Genomic DNA, 12,897 nt, shown 5'->3' with positions numbered 1-12,897 from the left:
AAAAAAATCTTTAAAAAAATTTGCATATGACTTTTAAGTCTCTTTTAATCTACAGTTCCCTACTCCATCCCTTTTATTTCCTTACAATTTATCTGTTGAAGAACCTGGGCTGTCTGACCTACAGAGTTTCTCTGCATCTGTATTTTCCTGATTACACATTCACAGTCTAATTCAGCATGCTTCTCTGTTCGGTTTCCTTCAAATAGGCAGTTCGGTCCAGGGAATTAATTCTTTTTCTCTATGAGTTTTCAAGGTAATGAAATGGTTCCACGTCATTTTATGAAGGTGACTCTATCGTGTTGAACAGCCGTCCACCAAGAACTCATGCCCATCTGGAACCTCAGAATGTGACCTGATTTGGAAAGACCGTCTTCGGAGGTGTAATTTGTTAAATGAAGATGAGGTCATACTGGATTGGGGTAGGCCCAAAATCCAATACGACTGGTGTCTTTACAAGAAGAGAAGGAGGCACAGACACATAAAGAAGACACAGGGAAGGCCGTGTGAAGATAGAGGCAGAGATTGGGCTGATGCATCTACAAGCCAAGGATTGCTGGCAACCACCAGCAGCTGGGAGAGAGACCTGGAACAGATGCTCCCTCAGAAGGAATCAATCTGATGACACCTTGATTTTGGACTTCTAGCCTCCAGAACTGTGAGAGAATAAATTACTGTTGCTTTAAGCCACCCAGTTTGTGGCAATTTGTTACAGCAGCCTCAGTAAATTAATACAGTGACTAATTAGTATTTTTTAAAATATCATTGTGAACTCTTGTATTTAAACAGATTTGATGGATTTAAAGCAGTGCGATTCTGACCCTTGTTGAAGCTCAAGTTGCTCCCTTTGGGGCCAGTGGGAGCCTTTCCAGGTTGACTTCTAAGTGCTTTTGAGATAACCAGGGTGTGTTATGGACTGAATGTTTGTGTCCCCTCCAAATTCATACGTTGAAGCCCTAATCCCCATGTGATGGTACCTGGAGATGAGGCCTTTGGGAGGTAATTAGGATTAGCCGAGAAATGTGAGGGTGGGGCCTCTATGATGGCATTAGTGCCCTTGTAAGGAGATACCAGAGAGCTTGCTCTCTCTCTACCCCCACATGCACAAAAAGTCGAGGCCAGTGAGTGCATGACGAGATGACAGCCACATATAAGCCAAGAGAAGAGGCCTCAGAATGAAACCTATCTTACTGGCACCACGATCTTGGACTTCACAGTCTCTAGAACTGTGAGAAATAAATTTCTCTTATTGAAGCTGCCCAGTTTATGGTATTTTGTTATGGCAGCCTGAGCAGACTAAGGCATGGTATATGACAAGATGGTCCAGGCTACTCTGATTCGTTTCCTGATTCAGATCTGGAACGAGCCATTTCTTTTTTTTAAAAAAAGCCCCATTTTCTTTTAGTGGGGGGAATGGTATTTCTAGATCACGATTTATGTACTAGGGATGTTCATTGCTATTGGGTTGGTTATTGTTTAGAGGCCTTTTCGGTGGACAGAGATAGGATGGATCTATATAAATTACCCCAAAAGTTCACATGAATACATCCAAGTCAAATTTGGGACTAGAGGGTTTTTGTGGGGTTTTTTTTGTTTTGTTTTGGCCGTGCCACAGAGCTGTGGAATCTTAATTCCCCAACCAGGGACTGAACTCAGGCCACAGCAGTGAAAGCCCAGAATCCTAACTACTAGGCCACCAGGGAACTCCCTATTTGTTTGTTTTTAACTTAGCCTGTTCTCCATGACATCTATATCTTGGTTCTCACATGCTGATGATCCTCAGATTATGAACACAGGTAGAGATGATAGAATTAGAATATTCCATCCTAAATCATTTACTTTATCCCACACTATACACATAATATTACTATTACCAATATAATTACTGAATATAGTAATAAAATTTTTTTTTGCATATTTGCCCATTCTCTCCATTTAAAAAATAGTTGTGATATAAATAACTGAACATTTAGCCAATTATCCTTCTTACTCCTTTTCAGCCTTCACTTAGTTGTAGAACTATGGGCAGACTGTATGCTCGTTACTCTCTTGAGCTGATGTCTCTCTAGTGACCCTGATCATCTGCACCTGGATTTCCAGGGCAGTGGTTCTGACTCCTCATGCCTCAGAACCACTTGAAGGGCTTGTTAAAACACAGATTCCTGGGTTTCCCCACCTCCAGCATTCCTCATTCATTCGTTCCTCATTCACTTGGTTGGGGCCCCAGAACTTGCATTTCCAACAAGTTTCCAGGTGAGGCTGATACTGCTGGTCTCGGGGCCACACTTTGAGGACTGCTGCTCTCCTAGATTCTTCAGGAAGGGCTCCTGGGAATAACAGTCCCTGAATTCTTGCACGCTGACAACTTGTTTATATCCTTTATACATGAAAGTAAGTTTTATATCTTATAGATAACCAACAAGGACCTACTGTATTGCACATGGAACTATACTCAATATCCTGTAATGGAATATAATCTTAAAAAGAATATATATACATATATATAACTGAATCACTTTGCTGTACACCTGAAACTAACACAACATTGTAAATCAACTATACTAAAAAAACAAACAAACATATATCTGCACATAAAAAAAAAGAAAGAAAAGAAAGTAAGTCTTGCTTGATACAAAATCCTTGGCTCAAATTTTCTTTCTTTGAGTATCATAACTATATCCCTCCATTTTCTCCCAGCATAAAGTCTCGCTGTGAAAAATCTGATGACAATCTAATTTTCTTTTTCTTATATATCACTTGTTCATTTTTTCCTGGATGGCTAAAGAATTTTTTCCCCCTCTTATAAGTCCAAGAGTTTTTTTTTTTTTTTTTTTTTAGTCCAAGAGTTTTTATTAGAATCTGTCATGGTATGAGTTAGTATGGGTCAATATCTTCAGGTACACAGTGGCTACAAACTTTTCTGTTTCAGGAGTTTTCTTGCATTATGTTTTTTGGTTATTTGCTCTGACCCCTTGCTTTGATTTTCTTCTTTGGGGGCTCCTATTATCCATATGTTGGATCTTCTCTGCCTGTCTTCAATATTTGCCATTCTCTTATGAATTCCTTTTTGAGTCTTTTAAAAGTTTTATCTTGGGGACTTTGCTGCTGGTGCAGTGGTTAAGAATCCGCCTGCCAATGCAGGCGACACAGGTTCAATCCCTGGTCCGGGAAGATCCCACATGCCACAGAGCAACTAAGCCCGTGTGCCACAACTACTGAGCCCGCGTGCCACAGCTACTGAAGCCTGCGCACCTACAGCCTGTGCTCCACAACAAGACAAGCCACTGCAATGAGAAAATGAGAAGTCCGCACACCACGACAAAGAGTAGCCCCCACTCGATGCAACTAGAGAAAGCCCGTGCGCAGCAGCGAAGACCCAATGCAGCCAAAAATAAATAAATAAAATAAATAAATAGGAAATAGGTTTAAAAAAAAAGTTTTATTTTGATTTTTTTAAAAGGTTCTCCTTTTCACCAATAGCCAAAGATGTGGGCTGGGCTAAGTCACATCATTCTTTATATGACTGTAGTATCCTACGGGCTCTCCACTAGGCATGTACTGGCTTATTTATTTCATTTATAATGAACACTCAGTACTGTTTTAGGTACTGGGGATACAGCAGTGAAAACTAAGACAGAGGCCCTATGCTCAAGGTGCTTACACTCTGTTGGGAAGATGGACCATAGACAAATAAGTAAATATATAATAGAATGCCAGGCAGTGGTAAGTGATATGAAGAGACTAAAGCAGAGAGAATGGAGAGAAATTATGGGAGAGAGGGTGGCTGTTTCACAGAGGGTGGTCAGGGAAGGCTGTTTTGAGGGAGTGAGATGTGTGATGGTTTGGGAGAAGGGCTTTCCAAGAGGAGGAAACAGCAAGTGCAAAGGCCCTGAGGTAGGAATAAACTAGGCATAGTCAAGGAATAGTGAGGAGGCTGGTGTGGCTGAAGCAGAGTGAACTAGGGGAAAAAGGGTTAGAGATAACTAAGGTCTGAATTAGCCAGGGACCAGAGTGTGGGGCCTTGTTGGTGACTGAGATTTTACTCTGAGTGAGATGGGAGTGCATCATCATGGTGTATGACTGCTTCTCCTACTGGTCTAGGGGCTCCCCAAGGGCTGAGCTGGGTTCTTACTCTTCTCTGAGTCCCCAGCATGAGAGGTCTCAAAATGTATCTTTTAAAATGAATGAAATAATATAGATGTAGGTCTCTCTTTGGAAATCTCATCCCTCTATTGTCTGCTTGGCAAACTCTTAACTTCCTACAAGACCTCTTAAGGCATCACCTCTATCAGGAAGTCTTCCTTGATAGCCCCCAGCCTCCAGGCTGGATACTGATCCAGTCTCCTCTACATTCTCACAGTGTCTTGTGCTTCCTCCATTTTCATTTGCATTTCTGTATTGGGATAGGCTGTTTCCTCCATCAGACTAGGATGTCCTTAAGGGCAGAGACCTGGAATGATCTATCTCTAGGTCCCTAGCACCACCCAGAATAGGATATGGGCCTCCAGAAGCCTCATAAAATATTTATAAATAAATATACAAATGAAATATGCTTTTGTCTGTCTGCCTAGCTCCTATGTAAGCTTTAAAACCCCAGCCAAATGCCCCTTCTTGCAAATGCCTCTCTCTTTTTTTTTTTTTTTTTTTAAAATGCCTCTCTCTTGCAGAGAGTCCTCTCCCTCTCGCTACTGTGACCTGGATACTTATATTATCACACACGTCACTCTATAATGTCACGGTGTAACTCCCTGTCTGTTTCCCCAGGGAACTCTGCAGGATAGAGACCCCACATAATTTATCCCTGAATCCAGCCTTTGAGAAGCTTCAGAAATACAAGTGAATGAATGCATCAATGTCTCCCTCCACCTTGAGAACTCCTATTCAACCTTCAAAACCCAACTCAAATATTCCCTTTTCCTATGTCTGTTGAATAAGAGAACTGAAGGTGTTATGGCCCCAGGTCAGCAAGGACCCAGGCTGGCAGTGGGTGACCCAGCTGTGCTCACCTGCAGAAGCAGCTTGCGGTAGCGGTCATTGAGCAGCTCTGCATTGCTCTGCTCCTCCTCCAGCTCCTCTTCCATTTGCCCCAGGCGCCCCTCCAGCTGACGCTTCTCATCCAGAATGGCAGCCCTAGGGAGAACGGGCACAGGGGGCGGTGAGAGGGCAGGATGGCCAGAGGAGGGCGCCCTGCCCCACATTACCAGGGACCACTCACTTGCTAAGGCTGCCGTTGGCCACCTCATCCGCCATTTCGTCCCGCTCCTGCTGGGCCTGCCGCCGGGCACGGTCTGAGGCGGCCAGTTCCTGTGATGAGTGAGAGAGGGGGTGGTCAGCTGTGGTGAGGGGAGGCTGTCTGGGCACTGGTCTCCCTGCCCCTCACACCTCAAGTCTCTTGGCCTTTTTTTCACTGCACTTGAACATGCTGCCCCTGGATAACCTTGGAATGAACTTCAGTCCATAGGCAGATGTCTCCTAAATTCGTCTCCGGAGCCCCTGGTCCGTGTCCACCTCTTGCTGCCCCTCAAGGCCCCTCACCCTCATGGCCTCCTCACTGAGCCCACTATCTCCTTTCAAGCCAGGTCCTCCTCCAGTCTCCCCCGGTCATCGGGCCAGACCCCCTCGACTCCTCTGCCCCATTACCACACATAGCCCTGTCTGTCCTGACCTTTTACTCTGCCCTGGTCCCTCCTCTGCGCCCCACAGCTCTGGCTCAGGCTTCATCCTCCCTCCCCAGCCTCCCAGCCTCCATTCTCCCCCTGGTCCACGCCCCACACCGCCCCAGAGAGGACCTTGCGGCTGCGGCTCCGGACCCTCTCTGGGCTCCCAAGCTTCCCCCAGGCCCCGCCCACCCTGCCTTCCCCCACGGCCCCGCCCACCCTCCCTTCCCCCACGGCCCCGCCCATCCTGGCATCACCTCCTGCAGCCGCAGCACTTCCGCCTCCAGCCCCTTGAGGCGCTTCTCACTCTCCCGGTTCTGGGCAAAGATCTCCTCTCGGGAGCTGCGCGACTCCTCCACCTCCCGCCACAGCTCCTTCATCTGGGCCTGGGAGGAAGTGAGCGAGTGAGCGGACCCAGCCTGATCGTGACTCACGGGGACGCCCCCTACCCTCGCATCAGCCTGGTGGGGGCTCCCCGTGAGCAAGCAGAGCCCTGCGGACCTGGGCTTCTGCACCCCGCCCCCAGCCGCTGGCTGTGTGACCTTGGGCCAGCCCCTTCCCATCTCTGGGCCTCACCTCTTTAAAAAAGAAGCACATCAAAATTAAAGTAAGCCTAAAATGGGGATAATATTTGGGCTCTGCAGTAATAATAGGGATGGGAAACACCGGTCACTTACCTTGGGCCAGGCTCTATTCTACAGACACACTGACTCCTTTAATCCTCACAACTCCAGTTGGTGGGGACTATTTTCCTCCCCAGTTTACAGATGGAGAAACTGAAGCACAGCGAGGTTCAGCAACGTGCTCAGGGTGGTAAGTGGCAGAGCCAGGACCTGAACCCAGGCTGTCTGGCCCTGGAGTTCACCCTTTTAGACACTTTGATACCTGGCCACGTTATTGATGATTGGTTGATTGGCCGCGCCAGGTGGCATGCGGAATCTTAGTTCGCAGACCAGGGATCGAACCCGCGCCCCCTGCCGTGGAAGCGCGCGGAGTCGAAACCACTGGACCGCGAGGTAAGTCCCAAGCTACCTGGTCGCATTATTAAGAGTGTGTAGGGATGCCGGTAAAAGGGTTTTTCTCCTCAACGGTGCTTAAAATAAAGAAAAATAAAACACAAACGAAATGTCCATCGCCGTTAAAAAAAAAATCCCCGCTCTATATCTTTACAGTGGTGTAGCGAGTGATTGTTGACACCGTGAGGACAGCGGGCAGGCTTGGTGGTAGAAGGACAATTACCATCACTGTTACTAATATTATTATTATCTGCTTGATAATAATAGGTTTTCAGTGTAGGGGTTTTTGCTCAGTGATGACATGGTTTATAATTTTTACTTTTGGGGAGGAATCTTCATACACCAGTGCTGCCCAACAGAAATACACTGCAAGGACAAACGTTCTTTAACATTTTCTAGTAACTACATTAAAAAGGTAAAAGGAAATAGGTAAAACTAGTCTGAACACTATATTTTATGTAGCCTAATATATCCAAAATATTATTATTTCCATTTATAATCAGTGTAAAAATTATTGAGCTATTTTACTTTATGAAGTCTTCTGAATCTAGCATGTAACTTGGATTTTGGACCCACCCACCTTTTTTTTTTTTGGCCTTGCCAGGTAGCTTGTGGGATCTTAGTTCCCCAACCAGGGATGGAACCTGGGCCCTCAGCAGTGAGAGCAGAGTCCTAACCGCTGGACCGCCAGGGATTTCCCTTTTTTTTTTTTTCCCCTGCCACATTTTAGATGCCCAGTAGCCACATGGGGCTGGTACCCTCTGTATTGGACAGGCCAGGTCTATACTTAAAAAAAAAAATAGAGACTTCCATGGTGCTGCAGTGATAAGAATCTGCCTGCCAATGCAGGGGACATGGGTTCGAGCCTTGGTCCGGGAAGATCCCACATGCTGAGGAACAACTAAGCCCATGAGCCACAACTACTGAGCCTGTGCTCTAGAGCCCACACGCCACAACTACTGAGCCCGCGTGCCTAGAACCCGTGCTCCCCAACGAGAGAAACCACCGCAATGAGAAGCCCCCGTACTGCAATGAAGAGCAGCCCCCCCTTGCGGCAACTAGAGAAAGCCCGGGCGCAGCAACTAAGACCCAATGCAGCCAAATAAATAAATAAATTTATATTAAAACAATAGACTTTACTTTTTAGAGCAGTTTTAGGTTCCCAGCAGTTTTGGGCAGAAGGTACAGAGATTTCCCACACAGCCCCTACCCTCACACATGCACAGTCTCCCCCATTATTAACATCCCCCACCAGAGTGGGACCTACCTTGATGGTAGGTATCAGTGATGAACCTACCTTGACACATCACCACCCAAAAAAAATTCTTTTTAAACAACCATGTATAAGTTTCATAATGGGGCTGCGGGGGGGGGGGGAACCCTAAGGTATTTCCACTTCAAAAATGAAATACAATGAGAAAACTGCACTTAAACATTACACATTTTAAATAAAGGAAATAAAGAACAGAAAAAGAACCCAATGAGCCTTTGGGGCATGGATGTTTATAAAGCTGTTGCCTACGCTGGGTGCAGCTCCTGGGATCGAGAGGGCGGGGCCCCAGATGGTTTTGGAGCCGGCGGGAGGTGGGGCCCTCCCCGGTCCGAAGCTTAAGCTCCACCCCTCACCTGCATCTTGCGAAGCTGCTTCACCGCCTCCTCCTTGCCCTGCCCGGTGGCCACGGTCTGGGCCTTCAGCTCCTCCAGCTCGGCCTCCAGCTTCTTGCGGGCGGCCACGGCCAGAGCACGCTGCTTGCGTTCCTCATCGCGTTCCACCTCTGCATCCCTCAGCTGGGACGGGGGAGGCCGGGAGGGGCGGGCTCAGGGGACGGGAGGCCCAGGTTCCCTCTACACGCTAGTGACACAGACGTCTACCCTCCAGCCGCGGCCCAGGCCTCCAGCCCCGTTCCTCCTGCCCCTTGCCTCTCTCCACCACCGAACTCCATCATCCTCTCCGACCCCACAGCCCCAGCTTCAGGCCTCATCCTCCCCCCTTGCCCCAGCTTCCTCTCTGCTCCCATCTTTCCCGGCCAGCCCATTCCCGATGGCTCCAGAAGGGTCCTTCTACAATCAGAGCTGACGCTGCCCCTCCCCTGCTCATGGCCCTCCTGCGGCTCCCCAGTGCCCCCAGGGCAAAGTTTTGGATGAGCCCATGGCTGGATCAGTGGAGCCAGGCAAGGTCAAACAAATACCCAGAGACACCCCGGCCCCCCAGCCTTGGATCACGTCTTCATCTCTCTCTCGGGGCCTCCCAGCTCCAGTCTCCCCCGCTCCAGTCTGCTGCCCACATGGCCCCAGAGGGGTCTTTCTGACACTCAGAGCTGACCCGCCCCTCCCAGGCTCAGCACACATCCCCTAGTGGAGAGCCTTGCCCACTGCAGACCATAGGAAATTCCTCCACTGAATGAATACTGAATGAATGAATGAATGAATGGTGCAGAGAGAGAGAGAGAGAGAGATGGAATGAATGAGGAAGCAGGTGAAGGAGTAAATGAATTCGGGAGGAAGGTCGTGGATGAAGTGGGGTGCAGATGAGCTGGTCAATGAATGAGTAAATGAGTGCCTGGGTAGGTTGTGGGTGTGGAGGGGTAGATAGCGGAGTGACTGGGGGGAGAGGAGGTTGATTGGAAGGGGGTACTGGGTGCATGGAGGGGAAGTCAGATGCAGAGTTGGTTATGTAGAAGTGCCGGTTGGTGGGGAGGCTGTGTATGGGCGGCTGGGTGGCTCAGTAGATGGGGTGGTAGCTGGGTGGAGGGTTTTGGCGGATGGAGGGTGTCTGAATGGGTCAACAGGATGTGCGTGTGGGTTCATGGGTCATGATGGGTGAGTGGGTTGGGGAACAGGAGGCGGGCTGGCTAGCAGGAGGGACTTGGGTAGAAACACCGAGTAGCAGGTGGGTGGGTGAGACTTCCGGCCTCTCTTGCTGCCTGTAAGCACCAGGGCATCCCCCGCTGGACGGGCATCCCCCGCCGGATGGGCGCCCTGCCTGTACCTGCTTGGCCAGCTGCCGCCGCCTCTCCTCACCAGCCTCGTCTCGGCCCTGCAGGTCCCGCTCGTGCTGCGCCTTGAGGGCCTGCACGGTCACTTCCAGGCGCAGCTTGGCATCCTCAGCCGCCGTCAGCTCATCCTCCAGCTCCGTCACTTGTGTTCGCAGGTCGTTGGCTGCCTGTTCGGCCACCCGGCGGGCTCGCTCCAGCTCGTGCACCTGGAGGGGAGGGAGAGTGAGCGCTGGGGCACCTGGGGCACCTGGGTCACCGAGTTGTGGGGAGGCCAGGACCCGAGATCTATCCTAGGCTAGAGGGGAGGGAAGCTTTGACAGAAGGGGTGGGGGGCAGCAAGTTGACGTGCCCATCCTAGTTCGTTCATTCATTCACACGTTCAACATTTCCTGAGCACCTACTTACTATGTGTCTCATTCTGGATCATCCTAGAACATATTTTATTAATAACCTATGCACCATAATTCTATTATCTGAAGCTCCTGAGAGTCCATTCCAGTGTTTGTTAGGTTGGCTGACTCTCACTCATGGTGGATTATTTCCTCGTAGGTTTTGTGATCTTTTTTTTTTTGGCTGGGACCTGTGCAGCTTGCACGATCTTAGTTCCCCGACCGAGTATTGAACCAGGGCCCTGACAGTGAAAGCTCAGAGTCCTAACCACTGGACCCCCAGGGAACTCCTGGTTTTGTGATTGGTTTGTGAGCTCACTTCGTTGTGGCTTCATCTTCAGGAATACCGCATGGAAATGGGTGGAAGGCACGTAGCTCCAGAGTTAGCAGTGTTGGTTTCTGCCAGACTCCCCAGGATATTACCAACCCACTAGCGACTACTATTTTTTTCTCAGCGTGGGGCTTTCCAGACCTTTCAGGGAGGTGTAAATGAAAACCCCAAATATCCCGTGAAAGCAGACCTGGGCTTATGAATTCTCAGACACGCCCCCACGGCCTCTCCTTAATTGTTACCTCCTCAGAGAGGCAACCCCTGACCTGTCAGGGCCTCCCTGTTACCTGTGCTCCTGGCACTGAGTCGCTCTCTGACTCAGCCCTAGTCACAGTGGTCCTTTACCATGTGCTTATGTGTCTTTTTGGGCAACACCCACCTCCCACATTGGCCTGTGAGCTCCACAGGGCAGGGACGGTATCTGCTTATCACCCCTGCCTAATGACCCTCATGAAAATGCTGGTCAGTGACAGTATCTACTTTCAGTGCTTAGAAGGGTCCAACTGGTCCCCCTTTTATTTGGCACCTGCCAATCAACTTGGTTGACTTGAAGGACTCAAACTTCTCCCATCAACATCCTACTTCCCACAAAGGCCTTTGGAGTCACTATATATAACTTAACACTTTTCCCAAAGGACAGACCTTAGCAGTTTGAGCATGAGTTGGATTATCCTTGGGGCTGCAGGCCAAGGGTGTGTCATGGGGATGGGGGTTCTTTCCAGGCCTGGCTAAAAGCTCCATTGGATTAATGCCAGAGCATGCGGAGAAAATAAAGCCCTCAGCCATCGCACCCCTGGCAATAAGGAAGGATGCTGGGATTGTGTCTGCCCAGGGACCCAACTAAACACGCATTCCATCAGTGCCTCCCGTCACTAGCCAGGGTGGCTTGTGGCCCTGGGCCTGTTCTGGTTGATGCTCCACAAATATATTTATTGGGCAAATGAAAGAAGGATGGTGTGGAGGGTGTCTCAGACCTTTCAGAAGGCTGGGAGGCTGGGATATTGGCTGGGTGAGCGGAGACTGGGAACTGGCCTGGGAGACCCCCTCACAGGCCCTGGAGGGATGTATGAGTTGGGGGAAGACGGAGACCTGGTAGGGGAGACTGTGTGTGCTCAGTGGAGTTGGGGGGTGGCAAGGCGGGGTGTCTTCACAGTGTGTGTGTGTGTGTGTGTGTGTGTGTGTGTGTGTGTGTGTGTGGTATGTATGTATGCGATGTGTATATGTATAATGTGCGTGTGGTGTGTGCAGTATGTATGTATGTGGTGTGTGTATGTATATGTGTGTGTGGTATATGTGTGGTGTGTGTGTGGTATGTATATATGCGACGTGCATATGTATAATGTGCGTGTGGTGTGTGCAGTATGTATGTATGTGGTGTGTGTATGTATATGTGTGTGTGTGGTATATGTGTGGTGTGTGTGTGGTATGTATGTATGCGATGTGTATATGTATAATGTGCGTGTGGTGTGTGCAGTATGTATGTATGTGGTGTGTGTATGTATATGTGTGTGTGGTATATGTGTGGTGTGTGTGTGGTATGTATATATGCGACGTGCATATGTATAATGTGCGTGTGGTGTGTGCAGTATGTACGTATGTGGTGTGTGTATGTATATGTGTGTGTGTGGTATATGTGTGGTGTGTGTGTGGTATGTATGTATGCGATGTGTATATGTATAATGTGCGTGTGGTGTGTGCAGTATGTATGTATGTGGTGTGTGTATGTATATGTGTGGTGTGTGTGTGGTATGTATATATGCGACGTGCATATGTATAATGTGCGTGTGGTGTGTGCAGTATGTATGTATGTGGTGTGTGTATGTATATGTGTGTATGTGCATATGTGTGTGTGTGGTGTGTGTGTGGTATGTATGTATGCGATATGTATATGTATAATGCGCGTGTGGTGTGTGCAGTATGTATGTGGTGTATGTATATGTGTGTATGTGCATGTGTGTGTATGTGTGTGTGTGGTATGTATGTATGCAATGTGCATATCTATAATGCGCGTGTGGTGTGTGCAGTATGTATGTATGTGGTGTATGCATATGTGCGTATGTGCGTATATGTGTGTGTTGTGTGTGTGCGCGCATGCACATCCGCATGTTTGTGGAGTGGTTCTCAGGCTGTATGTTGTGGCAAATTTTCTTCACTTTCTTTTTTCTTTCTTCCTCTCTGAGTCACATACACACAAGACGAGTGGTTCTCATGCCCTGTGTGTACACATGAGCAAGCGTGCTTAATGGAAGATTCGCCTCACATTTCACGAACACACAGGTGAATATGTATGTTTTGTAAGCAGCTCTCATGTTCAGCGTGTGAACATATATGTTTGCTGGAAGATTCTCCTCATGTTCTGCATGCGTGAACATGCACGTTGATGACTGGCTCTCCTTACTTTCTGTGTGTGTTGTGTGCACGCGCCTGCTTGGTAGAAGATTCTCCTCACGTTCTGCGTGTGTGCGAGAACACGTACGTCTGGTACATGAACATGGGACTTGGACGCTGGTT

At 48.6% G+C, this 12,897-nt stretch overlaps 1 protein-coding gene across 5 annotated transcripts in view; it reads right to left on the bottom strand.

The window, feature by feature from the left end:
- The window catches only part of MYH14 (myosin heavy chain 14), a 90,379-nt gene that overhangs the window by 6,448 nt on the left and 71,034 nt on the right, over positions 1–12,897 (bottom strand). For all 5 annotated transcript variants that reach the window (XM_082367590.1, XM_082367586.1, XM_082367589.1 and 2 more), the window contains 5 exons: positions 9,660–9,872; positions 8,297–8,458; positions 5,912–6,040; positions 5,213–5,301; positions 5,004–5,127 (listed from right to left, as the gene is read on the bottom strand). In XM_082367590.1, coding sequence (XP_082223716.1) covers positions 5,004–5,127; positions 5,213–5,301; positions 5,912–6,040; positions 8,297–8,458; positions 9,660–9,872 — 717 coding nt within the window. The remainder of the gene's footprint in view (positions 1–5,003; positions 5,128–5,212; positions 5,302–5,911; positions 6,041–8,296; positions 8,459–9,659; positions 9,873–12,897) is intronic.

Source organism: Balaenoptera borealis, assembly GCF_965194805.1.
Source record: "Balaenoptera borealis genome assembly, chromosome: 19".
In the NCBI taxonomy this organism is placed as follows: domain Eukaryota; kingdom Metazoa; phylum Chordata; class Mammalia; order Artiodactyla; family Balaenopteridae; genus Balaenoptera; species Balaenoptera borealis.
The sequence above is the reverse complement of the archived record's forward strand: the minus strand, read 5'-3'. Positions and strand labels throughout refer to the sequence as shown.